Source organism: Heteronotia binoei, chromosome 1, assembly GCF_032191835.1.
Source record: "Heteronotia binoei isolate CCM8104 ecotype False Entrance Well chromosome 1, APGP_CSIRO_Hbin_v1, whole genome shotgun sequence".
In the NCBI taxonomy this organism is placed as follows: Eukaryota; Metazoa; Chordata; class Lepidosauria; order Squamata; family Gekkonidae; genus Heteronotia; species Heteronotia binoei.
The window spans coordinates 175,717,997-175,730,849 of record NC_083223.1 but is presented as its reverse complement, the minus strand read 5'-3'; the positions used below and the strand labels follow the sequence as shown (position 1 = coordinate 175,730,849).

General features: G+C 41.4%; 1 protein-coding gene across 8 annotated transcripts in view; it reads right to left on the bottom strand.

Moving 5' to 3' along the window:
- TJAP1 (tight junction associated protein 1) overlaps positions 1 to 12,853 on the bottom strand; it is an 83,210-nt gene that overhangs the window by 6,617 nt on the left and 63,740 nt on the right. For 5 of the 8 annotated variants that reach the window (XM_060244394.1, XM_060244420.1, XM_060244415.1 and 2 more), the window contains exons 5-9: positions 12,428 to 12,456; positions 9,078 to 9,239; positions 7,098 to 7,164; positions 3,213 to 3,242; positions 372 to 479 (exon numbers count right to left, since the gene is read on the bottom strand). In XM_060244394.1, coding sequence (XP_060100377.1) covers positions 372 to 479; positions 3,213 to 3,242; positions 7,098 to 7,164; positions 9,078 to 9,239; positions 12,428 to 12,456 — 396 coding nt within the window. Of the gene's footprint in view, positions 1 to 371; positions 480 to 3,212; positions 3,243 to 7,097; positions 7,165 to 9,077; positions 9,269 to 12,427; positions 12,457 to 12,853 lie in introns of all 8 variants that reach the window. The other 3 variants (XM_060244424.1, XM_060244431.1, XM_060244398.1) reach the window with 2 other exon arrangements.

Genomic DNA, 12,853 nt, shown 5'->3' with positions numbered 1-12,853 from the left:
GTGGTCAACTCCACAAAATAACCAATATCAAATCCAGACCAATTAGTTACACAGAGTATCTGTGAGCTGGCAGCTTTAAAAGAGGGACTACTCTTATGACAGGTTGATTAGGCATCTCATTTTTTTAGCTGCCAACTCTCTTGTAAAAGCTCATCTCCAATATGCCGCTCAGTTCTGTCTTAGGGCTTCAGCTCAATTTTATGCTGCCAAGTATGCTCTTGGATCTCCTACTCCCTTGAGCCCACATGAATCTAATGCTCAGTTCTCCACATAGCTCCTGTACTCTGTACTTCTCCAGTATGTATGTTTCATGCTCAGGAAGGAATAAACAGATCAGGTCTTCCCCTCCCTTTCAAGGAAAGATTACTTACATTAAGCTCTTCCAATTTATTAATGGTAGTTTTGGCATCTAGTAGCTTGTTAGTGAGCTCCACAATCTCCCAATCAAGTGTTTTCCGATCCATCTCAGCTTTTTTAATCTGAAGTACAGGAATAAACAGGAGGTAAATCCCACTAGCTGTCTGATTTTGCTCCTATCCTCATCTCTTCCAAACATAGTCCCCAATCCATGCCATACAATATCAGCAAACCGCTCTGTCCCTTTCTCAGCTGGGCACAAGATCCTGGAATCAGTTACTGCAGCCATGTGCTTGGAAGACTCATAGGCAACATCTGCTATGAAAACAACCTGTACATGAACTTTCCCTAGTGCAGTTGCTTTTCATACCTGTTTGGCAAACAGACTATGCAGAAGATGATGCTGGAAGGGGGAAGTTACACAGTTGAAGTAAGCTCCTCAATTGTGACAACTCTAATGTAAACTATCCCTAACATACCACAGACACATCTTTTAAAATAGAGAAGCTGTAAATAAACAAAAACCTATTCACCAAGTGACAGCAACTATAACCAACGGACTAGTGCAGGGGTGTCGAACCCCTAGTGCAATTAACTAGTGCAGGGGAGGCTGAATCAGGCCCCTGGAGGTCTTCTACCAGGCCCCCGGGCAACTGGCTTTTGTCCGCTTCCTTCTCCCTCTCTCTTGCTTCCTTCTGCATCTCAGCATTTATGACCAACAAGTGGCGCAGAGTGGTAAAACTGCAGTACTGCAGTCTGAAATCTCTGCTCACGACCTGAGTTTGATTCAGGTAGCTGGCCCAAGGTTGACTCAGCCTTCCATCCTTCTGAGGTCGGTAAAATGAGTACCCAGCTTGCTGGGGAGAAAGTGTAAATGACTGGGGAAGGCAATGGCAAACCACCCCATAAAAAAGTCTGCTGTGAAAACATCGTGATGCGACGTCACCCCAGAGTCAAAAATTACTGGTGCTTGTACAGGAGACCTATCCTTTCCTACTTAAAAAAAAAAAATCTTTAGTTGTGTTTGTCTGTGTCCTTTAAAAAGTTCATATCTCTGCTACTTAATCTTAAATAGGTACACACATGGCCCGGCCTGACATAGCCCCATTTATGTCAGATCCGGCCCCCATAACAAATGAGTTCGACACCCTTGGACTAGTGACTAGCACAGCTCCCATTTAGTTAATTCCTGCCCAAACCTTTTCCTGTTTAAGCCCAGCACAGCAACTGCTAGCAGTTCATTCTGCAACTGGTGGGATGAAAGTTTAACCTACTGGGTTTTATTTGCACCTCCCACAGATGGCCTTTAATTATAGAATAGAGCACCTTCTGCAGACCTCCCTCCCCAATTTGTTTACATTGTAACAAAGAAGCATTTTCCTAGTCTTTTTAGTTATGGGGTAGGGGGAGAAAAACACACTCTTGCCACAGTTTTGGCGTTAAAACCAGAGGATCGATGGGTCTTCCTAGGGTTTCTAAGTCTTAAGTTCTCAGACCATGATGTTCAGTTCCTGCTCCCCACCTTTATACACCTCTTTCATTTTTCCAAGTGTCTCACAATCCCCAACAAAACAACTGAGTATTTGCATATATTCTTATGCAAATAAAGCAATTATTTTCTTACATAATTTGTTCTGATTCTTTCAGTTACAAGGAGGGGGAAAGAGCAATGAAAGCTCTGCCCTGGGAAATTCTGGCTCTCAGGTTTGGAATGCCTAGTGAAATTCTATCTTTACAGACTTAAGAACTAAAAACTGGCTTTTATTCCAATAAAAACAGATCTGTGGGATGTCAATGTTGCATCCAATATACCTTTTTTGTCCTTGTGAACTGAAATCACAGAATTGTGGAACACAGAAAGCATTGCAAAGTTATACATTTAGCAGCCCCCCTCCCCCCCAAGATTTAAGTGAAAGGAATCAAGAACCACCTGCTCTATTATTATTATTTTGATACTAGTAGCTCTGGCCCCTCTGTCTTCTCCCATATCCTGCAAAAGACTCCTCTGGCACCAACACAGAAGATACCCAGGCAAATCACTCTGCCTCAGTGATAAATTTCACTAACTTTGCAACTACTGAACCACCCTCCCGTTACCTTCCTATGGGAAGAATGGAGGGGTATGCCAGATGGAACATGAATGGACTCAGTAGGGTGCAGATGCTCTGCAAAAATTATCAGAGAGGGATGTTGGATTTAAAGTGGGATGAAAGGCCCTGCATGTGCACACTCCTCTAGGGCTTGTTAAGTTACTCCCTGAGGCTCCTCCAATGATCTCCAATTAAAGAGAAATGTGTAAGGTGCCAGCCTCTCTGAAATTCTCAGCAGAGAAGTTCAGAAGAATTTTGCAGGGGATGTCCTCATACTTTGAAGTGGGGGGATAATCCAGTGAAGAGTGAAACATATTTAAAGCAGAATGCAATGACTGAAGCTCAGAAAGGGCAGTTGTTTAAAAAGTATTAATATATTTTGATACCTTTAAAATGTATAACCACTAATAGAGATGCCAAGGTAAAAGAAGGGAATGTAACATTTTCCAATGTAATACATTACTGTTGCTCTCTGCAGAGACAGTAACACAGGCTGGGCTCCAATTTTTCCCATACAGAGTGTCATCTAGGCAATGGCTCAATGTAACATGTAGCAACACGTGCTGGGATCTGTGGACTACCACAAGCCAAACCTCCAAAGTTAGATGTTTTATTCAAACTCAAGTTGCTGGCAGTTTGAGCTTCTGGGACCCCAAGGCAAGGACAGTGCAAGTGAGGCTGAATAGCATGTGAACAACAATGGATGTGGACAGGCTGAGACATGTGAAGAAGAGAAAGAAAAACACACAAACGAAAAGACGCAACTGCAAAAATCCAGCTTTGACTGAGAGAGGCCTGAGAGGTGAGCGCACCCAGCGTATGCCAGCAGCAGCATAGGAAGGCAGAGGAAAGAGAGAGGAGAGAGAAAAGAAACAGCCATGAGTGTTATGAATGCACACAATATACAAATGTTGGCTACATTCAGATAGCCTACAACCCATGATGAACTGCCCCACCCAGATCTTGTTGGAAACAGCATACCACATGTCTAGCACTTTAAAAAAAAACTGACAGAAGACAAAATTACATATAGCTACAATGCAGAAGAACCGAAACTCCACAGCACACAACACAGAAGATCTCATCCTCACCTAGTAAACAGACCACATCTGACACATCAGTGTTTGGGTATTACTGCACAATATTGCTATGCCTTACAAGCCCTGCCCCTATCAGACAGGGCTTGGCCCCCACTCTCCCCATTACAAGTTCAGCAGATCAGGCTTCCGGGTCACGTTGGCTTCAGGGTCAGAAGCAGCTTTCCGAGTTCCTCCCGGCAGCTCTTCTGAACTGTGTGAACGGAGGGGCCCCTTCAAGGGGAGCTCTACTGGAAACCCAGGTAAAGATCTCTGGCACCAAGAGGTGTGATGGTGGCGCAGAATTCCGACAGGTGTGGGATTCGTAGCACCTTCTTTGCCTCCAGCTCCATCGCGCAGTTGCCATTTTCGCAATGGCACTAGAAGTGAACCGCTCATTAGTCCAAGAGCAATGAGGATTAAATAGCAATATTCTACACTGAATGAAACATCTACAAGTAAGTCACTGAACTATTTCTCTTTTTGCAAGAAAGAAAACTCCATTAGCTGCTTTGAATCGGGGAAAAGGTCAAGAAAAGGAGGGGAGGAGTGACATCATTAGTCCTCCTCAAACCCCCCCCCCCTTCTCAGTGTTAAAAGATTTAAAAATCTAAAACGGGGCTTGAGATTGAAGAAAAATAAAAATCCCTTTTGGCGACTGGAGGAAAAATGAAGTGGAACATTGGATTTTGATTGGAGAATATAAAGTGGACTGATTTAAAGACTTAAACTGAAATAAAAGTGAAAAGTGGAAATATTGTAAAAGAGAATAATTGGCAGAAGGTTCTTGGATTGGCACAAACTTTCACAGCTCCTTTTCTTTACTGAATGGACATGAAGGGGTCAAAGGTAGAATTGGATTGAGGATTCTCAAGGAGAAAGAACACCTTTTCAGAGAGGAGGAGGAATGTCCCTCAAAGATCCAAAAAAAGAAAGAGAAACACAACAGCCCAGGAAATTTTACCAGATGCATGTTATTAGGACTGGCTAAAAATTGGAAGACCTTTAAAAAAAGAAAGATGAATAAATTTTGAATTGTCAGAAATGGAGAAGAAATTAATATAGCCTTGGACTTTGTGAGAAATGGATTATTAGAGATGTAGTTAAAAATTTGTAAGCTTTGGTTAAAAATTGGACAGTTTGGAGAAAGAAAGAAAAGATTGTGATATTGTGAGGGATTTATTTAGATTTTGCTGGTGGTGAGGGGAAAAACATATAAAAGGTTGCTTAAAAATAAGAAAGGAATGAATAAGAAAGATATCGGGGTAGAATTGTTAAGAACATAAGAGAAGCCATGTTGGATCAGGTCAATGGCCCATCCAGTCCAACATTCTGTGTCACACAGTGGCCAAAAAACCCAAACCCAAGTGCTATCAGGAGGTTCACAAGTGGGTCTAGACACCCTTCCACTTTGCCCCCCCCCAAGCACCAAGAATACAGAGCATCACTGTCCCAGACAGTTCCAGTAATATACTGTGGCTAATAGCCACTGATGGACCTCAGCTCCATATTTTTATCCAATCCCCTCTTGAAGCCGGCTATGCTTGTAGCCGCCGCCACCTCCTGTGGCAGTGAATTCCACATGTTAATCACCCTTTGGGTGAAGAAGGACTTCCTTATATCTGTTTTAACCCGACTGCTCAGCAATTTCCTTGAATGCTCACGAGTTCTTGTATTGTGAGAAAGGGAGAAAAGGACTTCTTTCTCTACCTTCTCCATCCCATGCATAATCTTGTAAACCTCTATCATGTCACCCCGCAGTTGACGTTTCTCCAAGCTAAAGAGCCCCAAGCGTTTTAACCTTTCTTCACAGGGAAAGTGTTCCAAACCTTTAATCATTCTAGTTGCCCTTTTCTGGACTTTTTCCAATGCTATAATATCCTTTTTGAGGTGCAAAATTGTACATAGTATTCCAAATGAGACCGTACCATCGATTTATACAGGGGCATTATGATACTGGCTGATTTGTTTTCAATTCCCTTCCTAATAATTCCCAGCATGGTATTGGCCTTTTTTATTGCAATCGCACACTGTCTTGACATTTTCAGTGAGTTATCTACCATGACCACAAGATCTCTCTCTTGGTCAGTCTCTGCCAGTCCACACCTCATCAGCTTGTATTTGTAGCTGGGATTTTTGGCCCCAATGTGCATTACTTTGCACTTGGCCACACTGAACCTCATCTGCCACGTTGACGCCCACTCACCCAGCCTTAACAGATCCCTTTAGTGCCTCATAATCCTCTCTGGTTCTCACCACCCTGAACAATTTAGTGTCATCTGCAAACTTGGCCACTTCATTGCTTACTGCCAACTCCAAATCATTAATGAACAAGTTAAAGAGCATGGGATGCAGTACTGAGCCCTGCCGTCCTCCACTGTGACGACTGCCCATTTATACTCTCTGCTTCCTATTAATTAGCCAGTTTTTGATCCACAAGAGGTCCTGTCCTTTTACTCCATGACTCTCGAGATTACTAAGGAGCCTTTGATGAGGAACTTTATCAAAAGCTTTCTGGAAGTCAACATAAACAACATCTATAGGGTCCCCTTTGTCCACGTTTGTTCACCCCCTCAAAGAACTGTGACGGTTAGTGAGGCAAGATCTTCCCTTAAAGAACCCATGTTGAGTCTTCCTCAATAACCCGTGTTCATCAATGTGCCTACTCATTCTGTCCTTGATAATGGTTTCTACCAACTTTCCCGGTATTGAAGTCAGACTGACTGGCCTGTAGTTTCCCAGATCTCCTCTGGAACCCTTTTTAAAGATGGGGGTGACATTTGCTACCTTCCAGTCCTCAGGAACGGAGGCAGATTTCAATGAAAGATTACATATTTTTGTCAGGAGATCCAGAAGTTCACCTTTGAGTTCTTTCAGAACTCTTGGATGTATGCCATCCGGACTTAGTCTTATTACACAGCAATAAATGTTGGAATGGTAGAAAGGAAGGATTTGAAATTCTTAGGGGTATTATTGGGAAGAGGCTCAGATTAAATTGTAGGGTTAAGAAATAAATGTTGGATTGAAATCTTGGTGATAAGAGGTACAAAAATTAAATATGGAGGAAGTTTAAATCTATTGGAAGATAGGTATGTAATAGATTTATTGGGGAAAAAACATATTTTTGAGATATTTCTGGATTTTTAGAATGTGCATAGCTTGATGAAGGTATTTAGTAAATAGTTTAAAGTGACAAATATATTGAATCAATAAGATAAGAACATGATTTATTATACTTAAAGAAAAGAAGTAATACTTTATTATTGAATTATTTTTAAGGACCAGTATACCTAGATTTTATAATATAGAGTCTGTAACAGAAATAAAACATATATTGATTGAAAAAATGTTTGAGGTCCAGAAGAAATATTAGAACTTGAGAAAATGTATGCAAAATTAATAATGATATGTTCAAGACTTACTGGTGATGATTTTAAGAGAAAAGATAATAATATGTAGAACTTATAATACTCTTGTCCTATCCTGTATCCCGCAACCCCTTTCCCTTACTGTGTGTAATATTTAGAAAAATTAATAAAACTTGTTATTTCAACAAGTTCAGCAGTTCAGTTACCAGGGCATGCAGCTTCTCCTCCAAGTCCTGATTGGTTCTTTGTGAGGCTGTATAACTGTTCTGCAATCTAGAAACAGAAAAATCAGTGTCTGTGTTATTAAATTAAGAACCACCATGGTTTCTGCCCTGAGCCACTCGTGGGAAGGGCGGGATATAAATTCGAAAGAAAGAAAGAAAGAAAGAAAGAAAGAAAGAAAGAAAGAAAGAAAGAAAGAAAGAAAGAAAGAAAGAAAGAAAGAAAGAAAGAAAGAAAGAAAGAAAGAAAGAAAGAAAGAAAGAAAGAAAGAAAGAAAGAAAGAAAGAAAGAAAGAAAGAAAGAAATGCAGATTCATAAAGGAGGCACACTACAGCTTCAGCTTACAAGTTTCCACATGTTTGCTGTGTACATAGGTTTAGTCTTATTACACAGCAAACTTAAGAACTTGATTTGCATCTGTCTACAGAGGAGTGGAATGCTGGTTGAAGAGAGAATAAGAGTTTGGAGAGGAAACAAGTCTGAAGACCTGAAGAGAACAAATATTAGGAGGAAGGTCTTGGCCAGATTCCCCATTGTTCCTCTGAGGAACTTGGTTCTGCCAGCTCAATATATCAGGAACTGAGTCAAATACCAACTCAAGCCTAGTTCTGAACTAGAAGAAGAATTGCAGATTTATTCCCCAGATTTATTCTTGGCCAGATTCCCCATTGTTCCTCTGAGGAACTTGGTTCTGCTAGCTCTATATATTATCAAATATCAACTCAAGCCCAGTTCTGTAGAAGAAGAATTGCAGATTTATTCCCCGCTCTTCTCTCTGAATCAGAGACTCAGAGTGGCTTACAATTTCCTGTATCTTCTCCCCCCACAACAGACACCCTGTGAGGTGGGTGGAGCTGAGAGGGCTCACACAGCAGCTGCCCTTTCAAGGACAACCTCTGCCAAAGCTAATGGCTAACCCAAGGTCATTCCAGCAAGTGCAAGTGGAGGAATGGGGAATCAAACCTGGTTCTTCCAGATAAGAGTCCACACACTTAACCACTATACCAAACTACAATGGTTTGGGGTGGTGGTGGGGAGGAGAAATCTCCTAAACTTCCACTCGGGGGCCCTCACCACAACACCTTCCCCAGTTCTAACTGCCTACCAACTCAAGGCAACTGGAACAATAGGTTCTACCAACTGAAACATATATTCTCCATGTCCCCCTTCTCCCAAGCAGCTCCTTTTGGATGCATGGACAAAAAACCATTTAGGGACTGCAGTAAAGAAACCAGCTATTTTCTCTTCTTAAATTCCCCACCACCAAGCCTGCACAGCTTAATCTTCATAGGGGTCCTGCAGCCTCCAGCATCAGTTTTGGGAGGGGGGTCAAAAAAGGTTGCTGGAGAGGGGGATGTGGAATGCAATGAAAATCTGCATCCATGAGCAAATTGCACTGGGAACTGGTAGGATTCAACACTATGCTTCATACAGCAGAGTGGATTTCGTTCACTTCTAGGCTCAGATCTTATCATGTGACATCTATAATATAATGTATGCATCATTCTTAGGCAAAAGAAATCAGTAAGTTATAGGATAAGATTATGCTGAAGGAAAATCTGGCTTTTCAAGTGCTTTCTTGAGATCATTTACTATTTCCAACCCCCCTTAAAAAAACAAGACTTTCCAGGCACAGGATGATCAACAAGATTCATAAGACTAATAGAATTCTGACTGGTTCTACAACGCTAATCCTATTGTACTGTTTATTGAATACCCCATCCTATCCATTGTACTGACTCACTCTGTGTAATCCACTTTGAGTCCATGTGAGAAAGATGGACTATAGATGATGATGATACTACTACTACTAATAATAATAGCTATTGTGTAGATGGGCTGAAGACATATTAATGCTTCCCTCAACAACCATGGAAAGAAGCCTGCAAGCAGAAAGCAGTTGGAGTGTTAGGAAACAACTCAGTCCCCTTCTGTCACCCTTGAAGTTCTTGGAGTGGCCATACCTACGGAATTTGTCCTTGAACTTCTCTAGCTCTTCACGATTCTGGCCCAGCTCCAGCTCCAGATATTCTTGGCCGGACTCCAACTCCTTTTCCATTGCCTCCATTTTGTTGGTAACATAGGCCAGACGTCTACGCAGCTCCTCATTCTCATGCTGCAGCAACCTAAGGCAAGCAACATATCCTTTAGTGACCTACAGGTGTTGTAGGCATCAACACACACAGTCTAGTCTCACTTTCATTTGAGATGTATGTGGACACCACTCAAGAAATGGTCTATACTGCCTTCCCTGTTGAGCTGAGAAGAGGGAAAGGTACAGAGAAGATATTTTCCAAGAGGTGAAAATATTTTTGCAGTAGGTTACTTGTGTGTGCATCTTAGGAGTTTGCTCACTTTTTCCCACATAAACTCTCATAACAATCTCTGAAATGATTGTAATTTTGTTAATGTTCTTGTAAGTGCACCTCCCATGCAGTAAAATTGAAAAACAAACATCCTTCCAGTAGGAAAAAGCCGTATAATGTGGGAGCATGTTTAGACAGATGATGTGGGGTTGTGGTTAGAGTGCCAAGAAAATCCAGGTCCAAACTTTCACTCAGCCTTGAAGCTCAATAGGTGATCTCGGGCCAGTCATTCTCCCAGCCTATCTCATCTCACAAGGCCATTGTGAAGATAAAACTGAAGAAGAGTTGAAGAAGTTGCCTTGAGCTCCTTAGATGAAGAGTAGATAAAAATGTGTTAAGATATATGAGCCCTGACCTGGATGACCCAAGCTAGCCCAATCTTGTCTGATCTCAGAAACTAAGCAGGTTTGGTGCTGGTCAGTATTTGGATGGCAGACCACCAAGAAAGGACTGGAGGCCACCAGATATGAGGCAGAGTGGCAGGTAATGGCAAAAACACCTCTGTTTCTTGCCTTGAAAACCCTGTGGGGTCACCATAAGTCAGCTGTGGTTTGACAGCACTTTCCACCATCAAGATATAAGAAATGCACATACCCCCCCCCCCCATAATTATAGAAGATGTAAATAAATTTCAAACTTAGCAGTGTGTGTTGCCTTTAAGGGGAAAACCAAACTCTAACCAACCCTAAGACCACCTGCCAGACAAAGAAGTACAGAATGCTCTATACAGGGAAAAGGTTTTTCATACTACTGACTTGGCATCACTAAGCCATACTGGATTCCTACCAGTTTTTTTCAAATTCCAGCTGGAAAATTCTAAAGGCAGTTCAGGAGGAAATGGGGATCAGCAGTTTGAGGCAGACATAAAAAGAGATATTTTACAAGTGATTAAGAATATTTAATAGCAGTGTTCTACAGTACTTGAAAAAGAGTCTTCTGGAGTTTGTGCCATCGAGGTTACACATAAAAGCAGCAAGCCCTCTGAGTACTGGCAAGAATACAGAAGCATATATATTTGGAACAGGGAAAATATATTCCAGCTGGCCACACTGGAGAAAGAACCTTACATTCAGCAGCAGACCACCCAGCCATGCCGGCAGTTCCTTCTTAGTTTACAGTATCCAGATTAAACACAGCAGCCAGATGGGCTACACATCTCAGGTGTCCTCCACTGGAAACTGAAACTTACTTAATAATTTACATGGTGCTATCAAAATGAAATAAGTCAACATAAACTCATCTCCACCTGGCTGACAGTCCTCCACTCATATCCCTGTTTGGCTTGTTCTTTGGTGATTTAAAGGCAATTTTAAAAGACAGAACTGCTGCAAATATTTTGCCTGCCTACCTTTCACAGAGAGTGGGTGAAGTAAGTTTCTAAACAAATTAGAATAGATTATGCTTAAATGCAGGTGCTTTAAAATAGTGTTAAGAATATTTTTTTTCAAAACTAAGCAGGTGCTTCTCTATTTATTCTTCTTACTACAGCTCTATCTAACTGTAGAAGCTATATTTTTGCTATATGATGATTCCCACTTTTTTTTTTGGCTCCCTTTATCTTTTCCTTGGCTGAATAGCCCCTTTTCTTTCTTCTTTGTTTATCTGTCTGCCCAGCCAGTTGTTTAAAGGTGTCTGTGTTTGTATGTGTGTGTGTGCGTATGCATATACATGCTGACCCAGCCTTGGGAACTGGACTAAAATCCTTCTTTTGTCTTTGTCTGAGAGCAGCACATAAGAGGCTGATAATAAGTCAATAAGAACATAAGAACAAAAGAGAAGCCATGTTAGATTAGGCCAATGGTCCATCCCGTCCAACACTCTGTGTCACACAGTGGCCAAAAAACCCAGGTGCCATCAGGAGGTCCACCAATGGGGTCAGGACACTAGAAGTTCTCACACTGCTGTCCCTCCAAAACACCAAGAATATAGAGCATTACTTGCCCCAGAGAGAGAGAGTTCCAACAATATGCTGTGGCTAATAGCCATTGATGGACCTCTGCTCCATATGTTTATCCAATCCCCTCTTGAATCTGGCTATGCTTGTAGCCACTGTCACCTCCTGTGGCAGTGAATTGCATGTGCTAATCACCATTTTGGAGAAAGTCAAACCAAGCAAATGGCTTTATGTTGCTTTTGAGGAAAAATGGTCATGTAGGTATCAGGTTTAGGAGTTAGAAGGTGAACAGGCAACAAGAATGAGGTAAATGTGTATATATATAACCAATAGGTAGTTTGTTAAAAAAAATCATTTTTAGTTATACAGAAGTCTTTAAAACTGAGGAGTCTTCTTGACCCTCTTTACTAGGAGCTATTTCCCTCAAACTTGATAGGATCACTACCCTTTCTAGAAGCCGTTTCCCTCAGGAAAAGGCCACGCATCCCACTTCCCTAACTCAAGATCCTTCTTGATCCTCTCTCTCTGCTTAATCTTCTTCACTGTCAATTGTCATTCTTAACTGCCATTCCTAACTGACACTCTCAAATGTAGAATTCCATTTGAATCCCCTGTCACTCAAGGTTCTCAGACCAGGTTAAAGCATTAACCATTTACTGTTCACCACAGCAATATTACAGAAAGGCTCAGCAGTACTTTTTCAATGCCTATTGAGCTGGACTTCTCTCTCCATTAGACCTAGCATCTACATTACCTATGTGATGGTCCCTTCTGTCAGCGCATCACCTGCTATGTGAGAATGAAAACTTGGGAACTGTTATCCATTTGATCCATCTTGAAAGACTCAGAGAGCAGTCTTAATGAGGTCTACTTCAGAATCTTATTCAAGTCTATTCAGTGGGACTTACTCCCAGGAAAATATTCTTAGAATGGCTCTGTTAAAGAGTCTCAAAGCAGGAAAATGCCATCACACAAAAATGATAACCTCAAAAACAGAAGAGCACATACAGAGTTGCAAAACAATGTGAGAACAAGAAGAGAGCAGGATACTTACTTCATCCTTTCTGCATCTGTCAGGGGCTCCTGTGCAAAAGAGGAAACAGAAGTAAAATCTTTTAAAATAGATGGGTCAATTTCTAGAGGTGCAAAGTGAGATACACAAGTGCCAGAAGGAGACATAGAATGCTTTCATTCACAGGAAAAGAACTCCGGGCAACTCATGTCCCACATTCTCAGAGGCTATCTACCAGAGGCAAAAAAGTACATTTGGACCCTGTGGCCAAGAAATGGATTGGAGGTTAAAGCTAAATTCTGCATACCATCAGATGGATTTCTTACAAAGCTACTTAGTTAGGTGTTTGCATGCTTCTCTTTCAATTAAAAACATGTCAGAGGGCTCACAACAATTAACTGATATCCTTTTCACTCAAATCATAATTATGTTTGGAGAGGCAGGCATGCACTATCCTGTGCTACAACC